Genomic DNA, 21,329 nt, shown 5'->3' with positions numbered 1-21,329 from the left:
TTTGTGACGGGTGCCATGATACGCTCACCCTTTCGCGAACACCTGGTACCATCACCATTTGATAGTGTTTCATATACACATACTGATGATGTAGTCGGAATCGTACATATTTCTTATGATCATGGAAATGCTTTTTGTCGCTTTTATATCAAGGTTGAATATAGGATTTTAAAGCACACATTTTCAATGATAAATTTATTGTTATCATGATTACAGGCATGGCGTGTTTCTTACTTTGTGTACATATTTCTTTGATACATTAATTGTCTGAACATGAATCCCTATACATAAATCCGAAACTACAGTATACATGTTAATCGGAGCATTCGTCTTTGTTCTGGTAGTCCATGCTAAACTGAAACAAAACAAGCTTTTCCCGTAAGACCTGACGATGTATGTTAGGTTTAAAACTTACTTCACGAAGCACTAACGTCTTAACATTATGAAAATTGACTCCGATGTGATGGTGAAATGGTGCAAAAATAGTCAACATTGTCAAGTTATCAATCTTCAATACTCTTTGAAAAATTTAGTATTGGTTTTTCTCCATTTAAGGGCGTCATGTTTATCTTCACAGAAGCGCGAGACGTCAAAGACACATATTGTGTGCTGCTTGAAGCTTTATCTCGTTTGTGGCATAAAAACAGTTCCAAAAACTGGCGTCGGAAGCTCTTCGCACTGAGAGAATACACATAAAAGTTTATGGCATGCGTTAGATCACATAACAGAAAAGCAAGGGTGTCCATCAGGAACTTCACGGCACCTTGCATGCTGTTCTGTGTGGGTGTCCAGTATGGTGTGAGAATTAACATAACACAACGTGGCGTTGTTAGTACTACTAATGTCACAGCCGCTGTCACCAACATGATTGTAATGGGCCGATGACGGTCAACGGTGGACGAGCCTGTCTTATTGCCACGGGTGCTCTTCAGGTATTTTTGAGCGCGCCCAGACCTTACGATCCCCATGACAATCAAAAGGTTGAACAGCAACAGTAAAATACAGGGGACCACAGCATATATCATAACATTTATCCAGTACCATATATGCATCATGAAATATGTATACTCTTCGTGAATGTCACAATACACGCCCGTATCCTCCACAATGAAAGTCATGATCCAAAAGAGGTGAAGAAATATAACACTCAAGGGTAGCGCCACAAGAACCACTGCTATAAGAGACTTTTTAAACGTCCAGCTTTGGCCAACTTTGAACGGGAACCACACAGCAGCGAATCTCTCTACGGACATGGCGACGAGCAACCAGTTGGCAAAGGTGATGAGGAAGTTTCCGAAGTACCCAAGAACCTTGCAACCGAAGTTTCCAATGTGCACTCCCTTATCGGGCAAAACAAACAACAAAAGCTTATTGATGATTGCCAAATTATCCACGACAGCTAACAATGCTATGTATACAGTCAGCGATCTGGCAGGGGACATCTTAATGACTGTAACGATGGTAGCACAGTTACCAGGGAATCCCAAGGCGAATATAACCCAGAGATAATACGTCTGGATGTCAAGGACAACACTTTCCACCGCTTTCCAATCAGAATTATTGGAACTATTGTCCAATTCGGTAGAGAGATTCGTCTCCATAATTAATCGAAATGGACTGGTATAGATGCGTGATCAAGCACGAATGATTTCACTGTAAATGTGGTTCAATTCAGGCGGGAAATTCCTTCCTTGAAGCTTCTTCCGGCTTTAGTATCGTTTTGTGATCATGTTCTTCGATTACATTCCTTGTTGCTTGACTTGGTCTTTTTCGGATTTGACCCTGGAATGATAAAGGTAATTATGGTTAGCAGCTGAAATCATTATATTCGGTTTGTAGGTTGAAGAAAATACTGTAATATATAAATTTACATTCATCTTGATTCTTGATGTTAAATGATGCGCATAGTAACAACGTATTTGTATCTAATAGTGATTTAGTCCCCATAAGTATAGCTGGACTTAATTGGCATTTTACGATTATTTGGACAGCAAACAGATTCAGTTCATGATTTTTGTGTCAAAATGATACAATATTTCAGCATAAATGACATATCATACCGCATAGAATTGAACAATGCAGACTACAAATAAATCCATGTACCCGATGGCAGTAAACTGCAATGTATTCAAACTTACGTATTATTTATATTTACATTACTTTAATATTCTTTTGACTTCATATTCTGAATGTTTAGATTTTGTGAGTTTTGTTTGTCTCTTTGCCCTCAGCAGTATTCCAGCCATATGACGGCAGCTGGTATATTGTGAGTTGTTATTTAGTTTTTAACACCACGCTCAGCAATACTCAGCTATGTAATTGCGACCTGTACCGGACAATCCAGTGATTGACATCATATGCATTAATCTTCATAATTGTGATACGATGACATGCATCCACTAAGTCAGCGAGACTGACTACCCGATCCCATTCGCCCCCTCTTACGACAGGCATGACTTGCTGAAGACCAGTGTATTGTGAGTGTGTATGGGTTTAAGCCACATTTAGGAATACTTCAGCCATATCACGACGCGGACACTAACAGAACAGACGTTGCACTTATGCAAATCAAACGCGAAACATCAGTGGGCCGTATACCTTTATCACGACGCTACTCCAACTCCCTATGCTACTCATGAATTTATTACTTTAATAAGAGATGAATAAAGCCCAATTGTGAAAATGTTGTCAGCTTTAATCAGATTCAGATAAAGGCGTTGAAACATATATATAGAGGTTATCACGCGAGTGTGTTTGGGGATGGTAAATATCCTGCATTAGGAATAAACATTGTATTTAGCGAGCCTTGGCGAGCTAAATACATAGTGTTTATTCCTAATACAGGATATTTACCATCCCCAAACACACAAGCGTGATAACCTCTTTATCATAAAATGTCATTCTTTAATTCTCTGCTTCAAAATCGCTTTCCCTCACTCACAAACATTACCGAAACATTGCGAGTTTTCCTGGAATGCGCGCATTAATATTTATTACGTCACAGGGTAAGTGATGTGTCAGTCGGACAGTGACAGTAGCCAATATAGTTCCAACTGAAATATGTTTCTTATACAGTGGCCAAGCAACATATACGCAAAACAACAATTGTTTTTAATTGTCTGTCGCGGCAATCCATCGGTCTGTCCGCTAGAGTAACTGCCCTTTGTCAAAGGGAAACTACTCTAACCCTAGTCTATGAGACGCCACGGTCAGATGTTGTTGACAGTCGGTCTGTCCTGTCATAACGATAAGAAGTGTTGTCAGATGTACACACAGCGACAAAACGAAACAAGGTAACAATTCAAACTTATTTCCGCCAAATCCAACTAATTTGTGGAGGAGGTTTCAAGCCACAGAGGTCTACAAGCACAGATATGGCTACTGATCCCGCTTGCCTAGGTCTCGTGCCCTCGCCAAATTGTTTCGAAATGTATATCTCCAAAGTTGCCAAAACTTATAAAATGCCTTAGCTACGTCACAGTTAGACACAGATTTTCAGTATATTAGACTGTTCTTTTGATAATGATAGCAATTATCCCTGTAGTTTATCCAGATTCCCGATGGTTAATTCTGACTCGATCGCCGAATGACGAGTGCGACGCCGTGTTTGTTTATAAACAGTGAAAGTAGTCCCTACGTGACCTTTGATATTTGCATCTTTATCCGCATATGACCCCAACGGATATCGTTTTTATCCGTTGGCTTTATCCTGCCGAGAAACCTACCCATTATATGATAAATTCAGTTACCCAAATAAGAGAGTTGCTGGATTTTCTGATTGACATATCTTTGTCAAGTTTTATGAACTGAACATTGAAACATGTGTCCCTCTACTGGGTGATCTGTTTCTTTTTGCATATAAATATAATGTTTAGCAACTTAAAGTTTCCATAGAGTACAACTGTAATTTCAGATATATCAATTATCTCATTTTTTATCACCTAGACCCGTGAAGACCCGGGGTAGAATAGGTCTTAGCTACCCATACTTGCCGTAAAAGGTAACTATGCTTGTCGTAAGACGCGACTAACGGGATCGGGTGGTCAGGTTCGCTGACTTGGCTGATGCCTGTCATCAATCCCAATTGCTCATGATATCAATCACTGGATTGTCATATAGCTGGAATATTGCTGAGTGTCCAAGACGTCCATTGTGCGAATCCGACTATTTCATGAGTGAGTGAGTGAGTTAAGATTTAACGTCACATCGGCAGTATTTTAGCCATATCGTGACGAAAAGTACATTAATAATACACATATTTATACGAAATAAAAATCTGTCAACGAAGGACAGTAAAATAACTAGATTTATCACAGATTATATCTAAAACTAGTAGTTAGCCATAAAAATATAACATCATACGAAACAATACAAGATAAAAATGAGCTATAGATCGCCGACTATTTCATGAACAAATGTTTATGCTTAAGTGATGATACCAGGTGTTCGCGAAAAGGTCGACGTAAGCTGCCCCATCGATGGCACCCGTCATAAACACACAGGAACATACTACGTATTATTTGCTACATCGTGGCAAACAGCACAAGGCCATAATATAATATGTGTATGTAATGTATCGGCAATTTATTATCTTTTAAATGAAATGAAAGATATATCTGAAGTGACATTTATATTCACGAATAAATGACATGCTGTTTGCAATAATATACTATAATTAAAAAAAAGAAACGCATAACCCGTATTTGCTGAGGAAATGTTGTATATTCAAACATGAATAACTTTGTAGGAAATGAACTTGAGTATATGAAATTTTACATCCGTTTAGGAGAGATCAATGTCTATACAATGATGTCCATAACTTGAGGTAAGGCATTCACAATGTTCCTCAAACGTGAATGGAGTATCAATATCTGTTGTGCCCACCACGTGCACGAATAACAGTTCTCACACGCCTTGTCATGGACTGGATGTGACGCTGGATAACGGCCTGGGGAATCCTCCGCCACTCCTCCTGCAGAAATGCAGCTAGTGCCAGGAGAGTTTGGGGTTGATGTTGACGCTGACGGCGATCATGTTCATCCCACAGGTGCTCTATTGGGTTAAGATCCGGGGAACGGGACGGCCAGGGGAGCACGTTGACATTGTTAGCAGCGAGAAAGGTCATTGTGACACGTGCCGTGTGGGGCCGGGCGTTTTCCTGCTGGCAAATCTCACGTTGGACGTCAATGGCTGGCAGGAGGTGTGGTAGCAGGATGGTGTCTCTGTAGCGTACGGCCGTCAGGTTTCCCTGGACGTGGACAAGATCGGTACGATCAGTGTAGGATATGGCCGCCCACATCATCACACTCCCTCCACCAAATCTGTCCACTTGACGCACGCAGTTAGGGGCATAACGTTCATGAACACGTCTGTAGACCCGATTCCTACCATCACGTCTCTGCAACAGGAATCTGGACTTATCGCAAAACCAAATGCGTCGCCAGTTGCGAAGGTTCCAGGCAGTCACGTTGTTACACCAACGGAGACGATGAGCACGATGGTGACGACGTAGCACGTTCCCGACGTAGGGTCTCCTGGCTCGCAGTCCATGTTCTCTCAGCCTGTTCCGTACAGTCTGGCCTGATATCCTCCTAAGTCCTGGCACCCTGGCTGCAGTGCTCTCACCCGTAGCAGTACGGTCACGCAAATGGAGGACCCGGATGTAGCGATCCTGGGCTGGTGTGGTGACTCTAGGTCTTCCTGTACGGGGACGGTCATTTGTTGTGCCTGTCGTGATATTGTGCTTTGGCTAACATTAAGACGTCGGGCAACAGAAGATTGGGACTCTCCAGGGTGCAGTCTTCCAATGGCGTTGTTCCTTGTGGCAGCATCAAGACGTGGCATGTTCATTTAGCTTGGAAACACCTTCTGAACGAATGCCTATTTCCGAAAGCAAGCTTGCTTTTTATTGCCAAACACTGCATGCTTTTCCTGCCCAATTTCAACGTGCAAGATGCCACTTTTTGCGTTGTGGCGATGCATTTCTTACTCATTCTCAAAAAATCACATCAAAGTCAACATTTTTTTAAGCAAATCGATTTGCTGAAAACGGATGTGTGTCAATTGATGCTCTTACCAATATTGATACATATTTTGACGATAATATGAATACAATAGGTATTATTTTCGTTTTGACATATCAGTAACACCTATGCGTTTTTCTTTTTTTGGATAGTATATATTGATCGGTACGCAGCGCGGATACACGAGGGCTGTTGTATTTAGCTCCGTCCACACTGCCAAAATTAAGTAAATTGGAGAAACTTTACATATTGGATGTCTGGAGAACCAGAAAAGGTGGATTTGCCCAACCCATTCGACTGCTCCGTGTCAACAGAGCGTTGCCGTATGTAAACAAAACATGATGGACGCTGGGTATGAATTTTGCATATCGAGTCTTTTCTACTTCTTTGGTCTTTTCTGCTATACTTATCACTGGAACTGGTTCATAACCATTTTATAGTGATCGGTATGTGCATGGGATGCTAGAACAATATGTGGTTTTACCATCAACAGATAACTTTAAGGGTGTGACAAAAACCGTCAGTTACAAATGCAACATGCTTTTCACGCCCGTGACCGAATTTCAGGGTGAGACTGTATTCACAAACATTGTGATACTCGCAGGCGACAGTGAACTCAATCCAGGATCACGAACAGGTCATAATACGAGACAGGCTACTCTTACAGGTTCAGGAGAACTCTAACTTGAAGATACACCTAATGTTTGCATAACTAAAGTGCTGGAAAAAATAACTTAACAGGTTGGAGAGCTAAATAAGATCATCAATACACTACAAGACAAGGCCACGCTTACTGGTAAAGAAGTTGCACAGATTACACAGCTTGAACATCACCTAACAGATATTAGGGCGGAAAACAGTGACGTGAAGAATAAGCTGATTGAATAAGGTAAGAAAATATCAACTTTAGAAGAAGATATGCATAAATCAGAGGCGCACTCCAGAAGAAATAATCTTCTGTTCTTTTGGACAGATGGTGATATTACAGACACACCTTGACAATGTAAAGAGAAAATACAGACTTTAACGCGTACGCAACTGAAGATACCAGCTGTCGAGAATATTAAGATGTTATGAATTGCCCAGTGTCAACAAATAGACGCACGGGACACTGCACATTGTATGAACCTACTACTGTTCCTACTGCAACTTCTACTACTACTACTACTACTACTACTACTACTACTACTACTACTACGGCTACTACTAAAACAAGATTACAATCCGGCCCTGACACTGATATAAACCTAAACCATGTTACCACAATCTCATCACGTTCATCCAACGAGTGTCGGACTCCAGCTCCTTAGCTGTTGTCTTGGAATATATATGAACTTTATTCTAAGTTAAACAATATAGACTTTATATCATTGTTACAAACAATGTGCTAGTTTCTGTCTTTGGGAAATTTGAGCGAGAAATTCTAACGATTTTACACATATTGTCCCGGGTTATAAATCCTATTAATCTGTAAGAGAAGAAACAACAGTTATAGTGGGGGAGTAGCACAACATATAAGTGAAAACATATGCCACTTGTTTGTCAGATTTTATGTGTACCTCGCCTTGTATCAACAGTAAATATCTTATAATGTGTTTTGTGTATATCAAGCCAGAATTAAGGACATGTCACAAAGGCAAAGAAGAACTTGAAGATAAGTTATTTATATTTAAAAGTGCTTACTTAAATAGTCAAATGGCTGTTTCTGGTGATATAAATGCCAGAACTGGAAATAAATTAGATTACATTGAGGATGACTCAGCAGAGTATATTCCTTAAGATGATAATGTGTATGATGAAAATATATTTCTCCCGCCTCAACGTAAGAATAAAGATAGTGCGGTTAACAATAAAAGGAAACAGTTTCTATATAGTTGTAAATTCTTTAGCCTTTTCATTCTACGTGGGAGAGTATCAGATGGTTCGGGTACCGGTGCTGTTACTTATATTGGACACCAAGGCTATAGTACACCAGATTATATGTGTGCCACTTCGCCTACATTACCAACTGCAGTATGGTTTCTTGAGACTGATCATCTAACGCTTATATAGCAGCACGTAACCTCCTCGAGTGTAGTCTTAAGACAACAGTTGATTTATCACAGCATAATGATGGGGCTAAATGTTAATGGCACAAAGATAAGAGAGACAATTATATTGAATGTTTTAATGAAGAACAACCAACAGTCATGCTCAGTATTTTTATCTATCATATAATGGGTAGGTTTCCCGGCAGGATAAAGCCAACGGATAAAAACGATATCCGTTTGGGTCATATGCGGATAGAGATGCAAATATCAAAGGTCAAGTAGGAACTACTTTCTCTGTTTATAAACAAACATGGCGTCGCCCTCGTCATTCGGCGATCGAGTCAGAATTAAGCATCGGGAATCTGGATACACTACGGGGATAATTGCTATCATTATCAAAAGAACAGTCGAATATACTGAAAATCAGTGTCTAACTGTGACGTAGCTAAGGCATTTTATAAGTTTTGGCAACTTTGGAGATATACATTTGGAAACAATTTTGCGAGGGCACGAGGCCTAGGCAAGCGGGATCGGTAGCCATATCTGTGCTTGTAGACCTCTGCGGCTTGAAACCTTCTCCACAAATTAAAATAGTTGGATTTGGCTGCAATATGTTTGAATTGTTACTTTGTTTAGTTTTGTCGCTGTGTGTACATTTGACTACACTTCTTAACGTTATGACAGGACAGACGACTGTCAACAACGTCTGACCGTGGCCGTGACGTCTCATAGACTAGGGTTAGAGTAGCTTCCCTGTGACAAAGGACAGTTAATCTAGCGGACAGACCGATGGATTGCCGCGAAAGGCAATTAAAAACAATTGTTGTTTTGCGTATATGTTGCTTCGCCACTGTATAAGAAACAGATTTCAGTTGGAACTATATTGGCTACTGTCACTGTCCGACTGACACATCACTTATCCTGTGACGTAATAAATATTAAGCGCGCATTCTAGGAAAACTCGCAATGTTTCGGTAATGTTTGTGAGAGAGCGAAAGCGATTTTCAAGCAGAGAATTAAAGAATGACATTATATGATAAAGAGGTTATCACGCTTGTGTGTTTGGGGATGGTAAATATCCAGCATTAGGAATAAACACTATGTATTTAGCTCGCGAAGGCTCGCTAAATACAATGTTTATTCCTAATACAGGATATTTACCATCCCCAAACACACTCGCGTGATAACCTCTATGGACGCATTACATAAAATTAGTTATGATGCTAATGATCGTTTGGTAAACATATTCAGATACTATGGCTCCCAAAGTTATTGGATATGGACTTTTAAATGTTTTTAGAAAAGTATCATCACGACAGAACCTTGAGTATTTTAGAATAGCTAGAAATAAGTTTTCAAATATAATGCAGACCAAAGTAAGCCAAAAACAGAAGAAACATCAGCAAGACGACTACTGAAGCGGCAGAATCGCGGGATTGTAAAGCGTTTTGGACATTAAACAATACACAACGAAATCAAGAGTATCTAATAACATTGGGCGGTCTACCTGGGAATTCTACTTTAACGATTTACCTATTACACATATGATAGAGACTTATCAGAGGAAGTGGATAAAAGTATCAATATTCATGATTTGAATATGTTTGAATTGTGTGAAACAGATGACAGTTCCCCTTCAGAGGTTATAACTGAAAAAGAAGTATTAACAGCAATCGACAGTCTTAAGTTAAATAAATCCCCTTGAGACGATGGGATACCAGCCGAATTTGTCAAGTATATATTGTTACCCCATTCATATGTACTACATATTAGATAATTTATCAATGTTATTTTCCGAAAGCATGGTCAGCGGGTATTATAACAACTTCATATGAGAAAGGTGATGAGTATGATCCTAATACGTGCAGGGGCATTTCTCAATACGTTTGGTATGATCTTTGCACATATTTTGAATAAAAGATTAGGTAAATTAGTAGAATCTATAAAACTTATTGGAGAACAAGGAGGATTTAGGCAAGATCATTCAACTATTGAAAATATATTTATTTTGCAAGCCATTATACAGAAGCATACTGCACGTAAGAACTGGAAATTTTATTGCGCCTTCATTGATCTTAAAAAAAAAGCATTTAATATTGTGAACAGAAATAAGTTATTATTTGTGCTTTTAAAGGAGGGAATACATGGCAATGTCTATAAAATCATTGATGTAGGTAGTAAATTATCAAGAGTATTTTTCGTGTACAGCAGGTGTTCGTCAAGGATGTACACTCAGCCATCTCTTGGTTATCATTATTCATGAATGAATCGGTTGAACAAGCTAATACTTCATTAGATGATGGTCGTTTTGTATCTGAATATATGTTGAATATAATTGCAATGTTATTTGCCGATGACCTTACATTGGTATCCTATCCTGCTGTCCGAATATTCGTATAAATGGGGAAGGGATATCAGTATTACCAAGATAATTGCTTTTAAGAATGAGGACATCTGTAGCAGTTTGACAAATGATCTATAACAATGAACTTCTTGATTTTGTTAGTTCTATTTAGTACCTTGCTGTGATCATCTTCCCGAGGCAAGATAGTTAACTGACTATAAAAGTCCAGTTTCCGCCCTTGCCGAACTAGGCTGGTAATATGGAGTTACATTTTGGCTTGACTAACGAGTCTATGCATAGTCCAATCAAAATCGCGCACCGAAATCGAAATCCGGTTCGCAAACTGTCGTGCATATTTCGGTCGATTGCAGGATTTGCAAAGCATGTGCACCGCCAACTCGTTGTCAGCAGATGTTTTCCAAATCTTTTCATGTTTTTAATCAAGGTACTCACGTGATTTGATGCATTTCGCGATGTAAGACCCGTTTTATCACAATATAGATCTTGATAATCGATCAGATCGTCCTGACCGGGCGCCACCATTTTGTGTGAAGGAAACGCAAGTGATACGAGAAGTGGAATCTGATTGGTCCATAAGAGAGCCTTAGAAGGGACATAACTGATAATAGCCACTGGTGGTGCTACGATCGAGTCCAGTAATTCCAGCTTTGTTCGGCAAGGATGGAAACTGGACTTTTTTAAGTCAGTTAACTCTCTTGCCTCGGGAAGATGTGCTTTGATGGTCACCCCAAAATTAGTCTGGACAGACATGTAGTATACTTTCCGAGGAAGAGAACAAAGCATTAAAGCCCCTAAAATCTTTTATGAGGAGATATTATGTTTCAATAAAGGGTTCATTTCAAATACATGACAGCAAAAGTGTACCAATACTTATATATGGTATATATATATGGGATGATGTGTTTCATAATGCAGCGAATAGTACATACGTGTATGTAATGTGTAGGCATGAACTGACATATGTTTTCCAGAACAATTGACATGCAGGTACTTATGTAGACACCAGTGGTTGAAATGGGATGATTTGATACTTGGACTAAAGCGGGGAGAGTGATTTTTGGAATTGACTGTCATATCATTATATTTTAACCCATAATCATTGAATCACAGAACCAACTAGGGATGCAAAGCTGCACATCACCCATCCAAACTATTTGCTGGTACAGAAAAAGTTGGTATGTCATCTTTGTCATCCTAAAACAAGACCAAAACCCAACCCTGCTACTATAACATTTTAACCAACAACACCCCCGAGTACAGATCACGATCGAAATAGAAAAGAACAACCAACAACTCTTCCTAGATGTCCTCGTCTCCAGAACCCCAACAAACAAAATCCAAACCAGTGTCTACCGGAAGCCCACCCACACCGACCAGTACATCCACTTCAACTCCTACCATCCCCTTAGAACTAAGACTGGCAACATCTCCACCCTCACCAATCGAGCCATCAACCTCTCTTCTGCTGACCCTAAACCTGAGATCGAACACCTCCACCAAGTCTTCACCCACCTCAACAATTATCCACCAAATCTCATCAACAAAGTCATCTCCTATGTACTCCATCCCACACCCAGATCGCCGACCCCTAAACCCACATCAGCCCCTTCAGCATCGCCCTCCCTTTCATAGGAAAAGCCTCCCACATCATCAGCCATTTCCTCAAACAACACCCACTTCACCACCTCTTCCTCCCTCAATACCCTGCTAATAGTTAACGGCAGGAGCCCAACCAAACCCCAAGAGCCTTAAGGTGTAGTTTACAAAATTAACTGCAACTGTGGACAATCTTACTTAGGTGAAACATCCCGCCCCATCAACACCAGAATCAAAGAGCACAAAACCTCAACCATCATATGGTTATCCTTCTATTGTCATTACTTACTCATGTTATCCCACTCATGTATGCAACTGTTGTTAATGTTAAACCTCCACCTACTATATATATTCTGTACAATGTCCCTCATTCAGTCTTGCTTGACAACCGCATAAGGATCTATACCTCTACGTCGCTTTTTACAGTTTTACAGAAATCATAATATCCATAAATTGTGTATGCATTGTTTGATAAACGTGTTTTTTAAAAAGCCGAAACTTTTTTTAAAAAAAAGATGCCATATGCTGGAGCTGATGGTACATTGCTTGACCTTCGAAAGAACTGATAAATGCATTTTAATTGGTATAACAGGGGCGGTCGGGTAGCCTAGTGGTTAAAGCGTTCGCTCGTCACGCCGAAGACCCGGGTTGATTCCTGACATGGGTACAATGTGTGAAGCCCATTCCTGGTGTCCCCCGTCGTGATATTGCTGGAATATTGCTACAAGCGGCATTAAACCATACTCACTCGCTCACTCATTGGTATAACATACAGTTAACACTGTCATTTTAATTGTTAAAGAAGGGGATGCTCCACCGACCTGTGTCTATTCCCAGGTCTAGACTGTGAAATGCCATATGTTAAATTGACATTGATTCTGTCAAACTAGGATTAACAATTACCTGACTGGTGTTCCCTGTAACCTTCGATAAACGATGTAGTGTCGAAACGACTGTAGCAGTTACAGATTTTGAATATTTCTTGTATTTTACCTTTTAAGTATAACTCATGTACATAATTAAATTCAGTTTTAGTCACCTTATTATATTGCTCAGCCTACCTTAAACACTACACTGTCAGTCCCTGCCCTTTTTCTAAGCATACTTACTGCATGGTTAGTTTGTGAATGTCACACCCGGTGCACTAACACTATAGCATCAGCCCTTTCCCCACTCCTTTTGTCTTTATGGCCAGCATGGGTATTCAGCCAAGCTGTTTCTTGGACACCTAAGAAGGACTGTGGTCACTCAACATGCCTTTCAAAGGATAAACATATGTATATTTTCACTTTGGGGACTCGTAACCATGGTGATTACGGCATGGCACCTTAGAAACGGGCCAAATTACTAATTATGACAAAGTCATAAGTTAACAATAAAATCGAGAGAGCTATTTCTACAAGGCAGGATCAAAACAGTGAATTCGCATTTGCCGGGTTCGGACTAATATTATCATTGTTTTCAACGACCCTGAACAGACTCGAGATAAGTAGCACCATTAGTTTCGAAGAAGAATAACGAAACCGAGATAGTCCCGCATAGTCTCTCGATTATTATTCATCGTTTTTGCTATCCTCGCGGGGAGGGAGTTCAGGGAAGGATAACATAAGTCAGACTCGTGGAGTCTGTAATGACATATTTGGGCGTGGGTCGTGTGTCTTCAAGCCTACGAGACATAGCTTTTTTCTGAAGTCCCATAAAAGGTAAAGTAATTTGCTCAATAAAGTACATGCTGCTGTGGGGTTGTAGCCAAACTGGAGACATAGTATATATATATTAGAATATTTTCCTTAAAAAACATTGTGACCCCTCCAAGATAGTTATGTTCCAAAGCTGTCACTTCCCCAACAATTATGGTGTTCGCTTAAATACGTATGCTCATGAAGGCAGAATTGGCTCCACACTTCTGTGTTTCATAAGGATTGTAATTGAATCTCGTTTACTTAGTATCTAAAGACTTTGTAAATTACCATTTACTGATGAAAAAATGTTACGATCAAGTGGTTTAGTATACAACGTCAATGTCAATGATAGAGAATAAGCTGTCTCAAATATCAGCCGAAACAGATTCCACTGGGCGTAAGAGACAAAATAGTGGCGATAATTATGTGAATTAATCACTGAAATTCCGCGATGACACCAAGAGCAGCTGGACAATGTACAGATTGCTTAGCATTTGTTAATTTGGGTTCGAATCCGAGAGTGTTCGCTTCATAGCTTCGGAAATGTGGAGACTGGTTTCACCACCAACTTTCGTTCCATACATAAACGTACTCTCGAATAGCCTGAAATTCTACTTAAAGCGTCTTCTTTAAAAGTCGAAATACCTTTAGGACCAATCTTAATATGTTCTGTATAACGATTTCAGTACATATTGATTTTCCCTCGCATCCTTACGACTCAGCACTTTATTGGTATTTTTCAGCTCTAATTTAATGCTGCAGACATCCAAGTTTCGCAGCAAAACATTTCATCATTGTTACGTTGACATCATGATGAAGAACTACGTAGAAGAACCGTCCTCAATGCTTTTTATGATCAATCTTAAACGCCAGTAATGACAGTAATCACAGGCGTGATTTTAGGCATTTGTGGAACAAATTCGGTCTGATGTAGTTAAGTCCATGTTTCACAAGGGTTTTCAATGAGGACAATTCAGTAGATCTAATTTAGATTTGATGAGGAAGATGTGGACGAAGGTTAATTAACTTCTAGGCCGTGCCTTTACAACCATTAATCACGCCTGACCTTTAATTTAAGGTTCAGTTTATTGCAGTTAGACCTTATCTCCATGCGTGTCTTTGATGTGGTTTGATATGTATAAAACAGTCACCTAATCGTTGATAGGTTTTTGTAAAAGATTGAGAAGAGTAAGACGAACGAACCAATCGATGATCTAAAGTGTGCTTGCAATCCAGTAGGCAACAAAAGTACTTAAAACTATAAACGCAAACATAACATTAAATATTAAAAAACATAAATTAAATAAAGTGCATCCTCCTTACTCAGGACAAACTCAATCGTAAGGATGGGAAGGGGATTCAAGATTTACTGAAAACGGTACACAGAACATATTAAGACTGACCTTGAAAGGTATTTCGGGGATTTAAACGTTCAGGTATTGTCCAAACAACAGATTTTGTTATCTGCGTACTCAAAGTGATGGGTTTGTAATACTGTATAGGTTACAGCATTCACTGCCCCTGTTAAGCTTTCATAACGTTTTATGATTGACATGTTGAGTCCACACGTTGAGGGGTAATTTGAGATTGCGAGAACCACGGGAATGGATCCGGGGGTTAGTGTAGGTTTAACGAAATGCGAGAATGTTCGTCATAGAAAGGGCGATAAGGCAAGGCAGCTGCTGGCAAGACATGCACATGCCGGTCCTACTACATCACGCCCGGGGTCGTCCGGAAACGTCCGGAAGCCTCCGGTAGCGTCCGGGCAAGGCCAGGGAGCGTCCGGGAGAATGATACTTAAGAGGCGAGTAACAGGACCGGGTGGTCAGGTTCGCTGACTTGGTTGATTGGATTGTCTGGTCCAGACTGGATTATTTACAGACCGCCGTCATATAGCTGAAATATTGCGGAGTGCGAAAAAACAACAACAACAAACTAAACATACGACCCGTAAACATCGTCTTCAGCAACCCATGCTTGTCGTAAGAGGCGACTATGCTTGTAAGAGGCGACTAACAGATTGGGTGGTCAGGTTCGTTGACTTGGTTGATTGGATTGTTTGGTCCAGACTGGATTATTTACAGACCGCCGTCATATAGCTGAAATATTGCGGAGTGCGAAAAAACAACAACAACAAACTAAACATACGACCCGTAAACATCGTCTTCAGCAACCCATGCTTGTCGTCTTAAGAGGCGACTATGCTTGTAAGAGGCGACTAACAGATTGGGTGGTCAGGTTCGCTGACTTGGTTGATTGGATTGTCTGGTCCAGACTGGATTATTTACAGACCGCCGTCATATAGCTGAAATATTGCTGAGTGCGAAAAAAACAAAACAACAAACTTCACATACGACCCGTAAACATCGTCTTCAGCAACCCATGCTTGTCGTAAGAGGCGACTATGCTTGTAAGAGGCGACTAACAGATTGGGTGGTCAGGTTCGTTGACTTGGTTGATTGGATTGTCTGGTCCAGATTGGATAATTTACAGACCGCCGTCATACAGCTGGAATATTGCTAACTGTGGCGTTAAACAAACAAACAAACAAACAAACATTTTTAAAACAAATTTGTCTGTAATTACCATTTCGTCCGCTTTGTTGGAAAAAATAAACACTTTATGGCCTATTAGATTTTTTTTACCTTGTTACTCATTTTTGTTTGTTTTTATTTTGCTGTGTGTTCTACTAACACTGAACGCCAGTTGATATTCTCACGATCTTACAAAACTGAGAAATACATGTTTTATTGGCTGACTGCACTGTTATATTAAACTCCCGGACGTTTCCGGACTTCACCGGACGTTTCCGGGCGTTCCCGGACGTTAAATAATAGGACCAGCACATGCTGCCAAGGTAATCCAGTGGGCTATTGGGAGATGGACGCGTCTGTCGTTGTGATGAGGAAATGCTGTCCAGGTCCCACGGAGCATTATTTGGAAATAATGCGCTCCCGTAGAAACAGTTTGGGAAACGATCGTGATTTTCCGTCACGCTATTGGCCCCAAGTGGCAGGTCAGTGTTGGGTGTCCTCGGTGGTCGCTCATCCAACTGCTGTACACTTTAATCATCATCAGGCTTTAAATAGCCATACATCTGTGCAATACATTCTTATTTTGAAGAGCGTGTGCTCCATCTAGATATTTGGCAAACCTCGTTAGATTAAATAGCAGTTGATCGCGGAAATACCCAGACTAACACCCATCCACGCCTCGACCAACAAGCGATTGATCGTGTCAAGATGTATATGAGTGGAATCACTGAAAATAAAAACATCCCATTGTATCTCTGTTTTTAATTATCTTATTGTGTTATACTTTTTATTTCATTTTTGTGCGATATATGGTTGTTCCAATAGACATGAGGCAGATCACATGGCGCGCAACTGACTATCATAAGCGATTGAAAGACATTTTGACAGAAACCGAATTCTTGAAATGACGTTTCGCTTCCGTGTTCCAGTAGCAACTACTTGAAATTCCCAGGCACGAGTAAATACAGAAGCGTGCGTTGTTTCTGATCAGATAGACTCAGACCGCCGTCATATAGCTGGAATATTGCTGAGTGTGGCGTTAAACAACAAACCAACCAACTTCAGTATCTATTCGACACGTCGACATAATTACCTCTGAATGATCGACCAGTTGATCACTAATGACAAACACCTAATCGCCTTCATTGACAACATTGGAAAACTTCTCCGTCACGTTGAGCGTCCTGTGTTGGAAGTAAATGGATTACGACGCACGGTCAGGCCGACTGATTTGGAAACAGTTCTTCGCAAACATTTCAATTTATTTGATGATACTATTTACATCTGTTTGTTGTTACTAAACGGCAACAGAGTTCAGAACAATCTGAACATACATACGCTCATACATTGGCCCATACTCTATGAACGTTCATACTCGATGAACTCACACGAAGTAAAAGTCAATGCTCAAATGGTTCACAATATGACTCGTATGAATGGAATCGAAGTTGGTATGATACTGGTTAATGCGCCAGAACAGCAACGAATTTCTGAATTGAAATGGATGTTAATTAACGCCGCTTTGAACAGTATTTCAGCTTCAACTATCACGGCGTGTCAGCTCGATGGGTGGGGTAAGGCCGAAGGGATGCAGGTCTCAGACGTTTAACAGTTTTGGGGAAACCCACGAGCACGGGTATGGTACTGACAAACCTAGAAACTCGATCGGGGCGGACCGGGATTCGAGCCCACACTCAAGTTTTCTAACACCTCTACAAAGCGAATTCGAATTCGAATTTAGTGCAATTTGTTAACCCATTTCTTTGTACCTTGAAATGTCAGATATGGTAAATAATGGTATTATATGGAAAGCAGACCATTGCAAATCAATCCAATTCTGTTTTTGTCCCAGCTGAGTTTTGTGTGGGTTAGATTAGGTATGTGTCACTGTTCAAAATGTATTTTCCCATACAACACCATTGCAGTGTTTTTTCTTTCTGTTGTTCAACGAGACAATCAGCAACAATCCAGCTATATGCCGGCGGACTATAAATGAACCAGTCTAGACCAGATAATCCAGTGATTTACATTGTGGGCAACACTCCATACCTTTACAATGACACGCAATTAACCAAGTCACCGAACCTGACCACCCGATCCTTTTAGTCGCCTCTTACGACCAGCTTTGATTGCTTCGGGCCAACTCTAGTTCAGAATTCCCTTGGGATATCACTGTCGTCAGTAGGTTAGCTTTAATTTGGCATGCATCGAAAAAGATTTCCATAACTTATACCAAAATGCAAAATCGAGAAGTCATTTTTTAGGAATGCATTCAATATTACACTTGAAGTTTGTCCAGCTCCATGACACTACACATACAGTAAAACACCGTTGTGTCGAAGTTGAAGGGACCTACGTAAATATTTCGAGTTATCCGAGGTTCGACACAACCCAAAAGGATTGATAAAGAAGGAATAAGCAGGGACCAAATGTACTTCGAGTCAAACGTAAGTTCGACACATCAATGTTCGACATAACGGTGTTTGTACTTGTAATGATCCGGAGTTACCTGTGCATGTGTGAGTGTCTGTGTATTGTTTCGTGTGTTTACGTATGTGACGTGGATTCTATCACAACAACGTACACGGCGGTCGACTACCAAGTAATGTTTTAACATACCGGTTCCGTGTGATGGTTCAAACTTAATATGTTTTTAAAGCCCCGTGCCTCATGGCTGACTCACTGAGAGTCCAAAATACATTATTTTCCGAATACAGTAAACTACGTTCATAAGGAACACGCTTATAACCAACTGACGGATATAACGAACTGTTCTTTGGCCCTGCCCATTGCTGTAATTATGATGTATATGTGCTTAAAACGAACTACGGTTATTACGAACTAAAATCAGTGGTCCCTTAAAGGGACCGTATTACCGTAGTTCGTTATAACCGTAATTTACTGTATACCACTAGGATCATGTCCGTAGTTTTGTCGTATCGTTATTCGTCATAACGAATGCTTTATGTAGAGGAGAGGAGCACAAGTCTCGGTTCACGCTTTTTAATCGTTGCGTAAAGCGCATCGCGTATCGTGGCCAATATGCTATACATTGGTTTGGGCTCCTTTTCAAGGGTGATATGAACATTGACGCTTATCTGTGCATACAAGATTAAACATATACGATACGTCCTTTTAGACTTGCTTCCAGTGACGTGTTTCCATTCTAATAAGTTGTTATCAGACATTTTGCTCAATTGTAAAAGCAAAACAAATTAAACAAAGCATTTTGTTTAACAAAACAGACAGAGCTTTTATTGGTTTGGGCTCCTTTTCAAGGGTGATATGAACATTGACGCTTATCTGTGCATACAAGATTAAACGTATACGATACGTTCTTTTAGACTTGCTTCCAGTGACGTGTTTCAATTCTAATAAGTTATTATCAGACATTTTGCTCAATTGTAAAAGCAAAACAAATGGAAAAAGGCATTTTGTTTAACAAAACAGACAGAGCTTGAAAATAATTGTCATACAATATTGAAAACACTTGGTTTTATTTAGTTAGACATCACTTGTTTCCATCGCCCCTAGCTAATACGACGTATTGTCGATATTGATACAGTCAAAGTCTCACTTTGTCTATGTTACATCGGAATTACAGTACATGGATTGAATAATTCAAAAGAGTTTTTCGTTCATGCATCCACAAACATCCAAATATTTGGGCACAGTTCGCAGTTTAGGTTTTAAACAAGAAACATAAAAAAAAATTTTTTTATTATTATATTTTACTCAACTCTTAAAAAAGGTAGCTTCACTGTTTATTTTAATGAGGTCATTACATATTCATCTTAAAGATCTCATCAAAGGATAATGGTACTTACCCAAAAGTAGGCTCCACAGTACTCCTCTAATCCAGCCCGCAAGTTTCAGGATCATTATATGAGAAGGCATGCACTGCCTCCAATTGCCAGACAGCATGTAGAAGATGGTTCTCATAGAGACAGCAGCAACTGCCACTGGAAGCACGTCTCATAACGCTCCCGTAGTCTCAATCACAACTGCCTGGGACTCCAAAGCGATCGCGTTTTATAGCAAGCCTGCGTTATCTGCCGTGACAATAAAATCGTTAGATCGCCGCTATATTAAATGAGCGGGAGGCGACAGGACCCACCTGTTGCATTAATGGCGAGGAAAGCTAGAACGGATATTTCCTATTTTTATCGGTCTCCTGATGAAATCTTTTATATTATTCACTGTTTAATTTGTTTTCAATATTAAATGGTCATTTTGATTTCAAACTTAAATAGCAATAGGTACTATAGCAATATATATGAATAATGTTAATCGTGTATTGGATCAGTCAGTTACGTTAAAACATTTTTTTAATGAACAAATAATGAACGTACCACCAGTTGCGGTAGTTCAAAAGTGAATTTACTAAGTAACAGTAGACATTGTTATTCTGATTCCAATCATAACATGTTCTGAAAAGATAAGATACACTTTATTATACTATCCCTAGGGATATTTGGGTTACCTCGAAACTAATAGGGGCGGTCGGGTAGCCTAGTGGTTAAAGCGTTCGCTCGTCACGCCGAAGACCCAGGTTCGATTCCTGACATGGGTACAATGTGTGAAGCCCATTCCTTGTGTCCCCCGCCGTGATATTGTAGGAATATTGCTAAAAGCGGCGTAAAACCATACCCACTCACTCACGAAACTAATAGGTTCATGGGTTAAGTTAAATGTTTCGACATACGCATAATTACCACGTCAAAACGCCATAAAACCACTTAACAATAAATGAGAAAATGTGTATAAAAGTGGAGAACGTGAGGCATAAATTTGAAGGTACTCAAGTTAGGTGAATGTATTAGATCTAAACAACAACTCCATTTCTGTGCTCGCAAAGAATACTGTTTTACTGACTACTGACGTAGGTCTTTCAAGCGATGTTGTGGCAAAATGACGTTACATGTATATAGTCTCGTAACAGATCAATGACGTATTGGAAGATTAAGACATCCGCTTACGACATTGAATTCGAACTTGATATCTACGCGCGCACACACACACATATATATACAAGCACGCACGCACGCACGCACGCACGCACGCACGCACGCACGCACACTTGATTGGCATTTCTTAGA

General features: G+C 40.0%; 1 protein-coding gene across 1 annotated transcript; it reads right to left on the bottom strand.

Annotated features, from left to right (window-relative positions):
* Positions 1–209: 209 nt before the first annotated feature.
* On the bottom strand, positions 210–20,220 carry LOC124142667 (probable G-protein coupled receptor 139). The gene is made up of 2 exons (XM_046511251.2): positions 20,058–20,220; positions 210–1,782 (listed from the first exon to the last, which is right to left on the bottom strand). Exon 2 carries the CDS (start codon positions 1,599–1,601, stop codon positions 504–506), a length of 1,098 nt encoding a protein of 365 aa, XP_046367207.1. The 5' UTR covers positions 1,602–1,782; positions 20,058–20,220; the 3' UTR covers positions 210–503.
* Between the last annotated feature and the right edge of the window lie 1,109 nt (positions 20,221–21,329).

The sequence above is a fragment of the Haliotis rufescens genome, unplaced genomic scaffold (genome assembly GCF_023055435.1).
Source record: "Haliotis rufescens isolate VD_foot unplaced genomic scaffold, xgHalRufe1.0.p SCAF_10, whole genome shotgun sequence".
NCBI classification, from domain to species: Eukaryota; Metazoa; Mollusca; class Gastropoda; order Lepetellida; family Haliotidae; genus Haliotis; species Haliotis rufescens.
This window is presented reverse-complemented; position numbering and strand designations above follow the sequence as displayed.

What these genes read in the sequence shown, in the direction of transcription:
- LOC124142667 (XM_046511251.2), bottom strand. Translation starts at nt 1,601, where the DNA reads ATGGAGACGAATCTCTCTACCGAATTGGACAATAGTTCCAATAATTCT.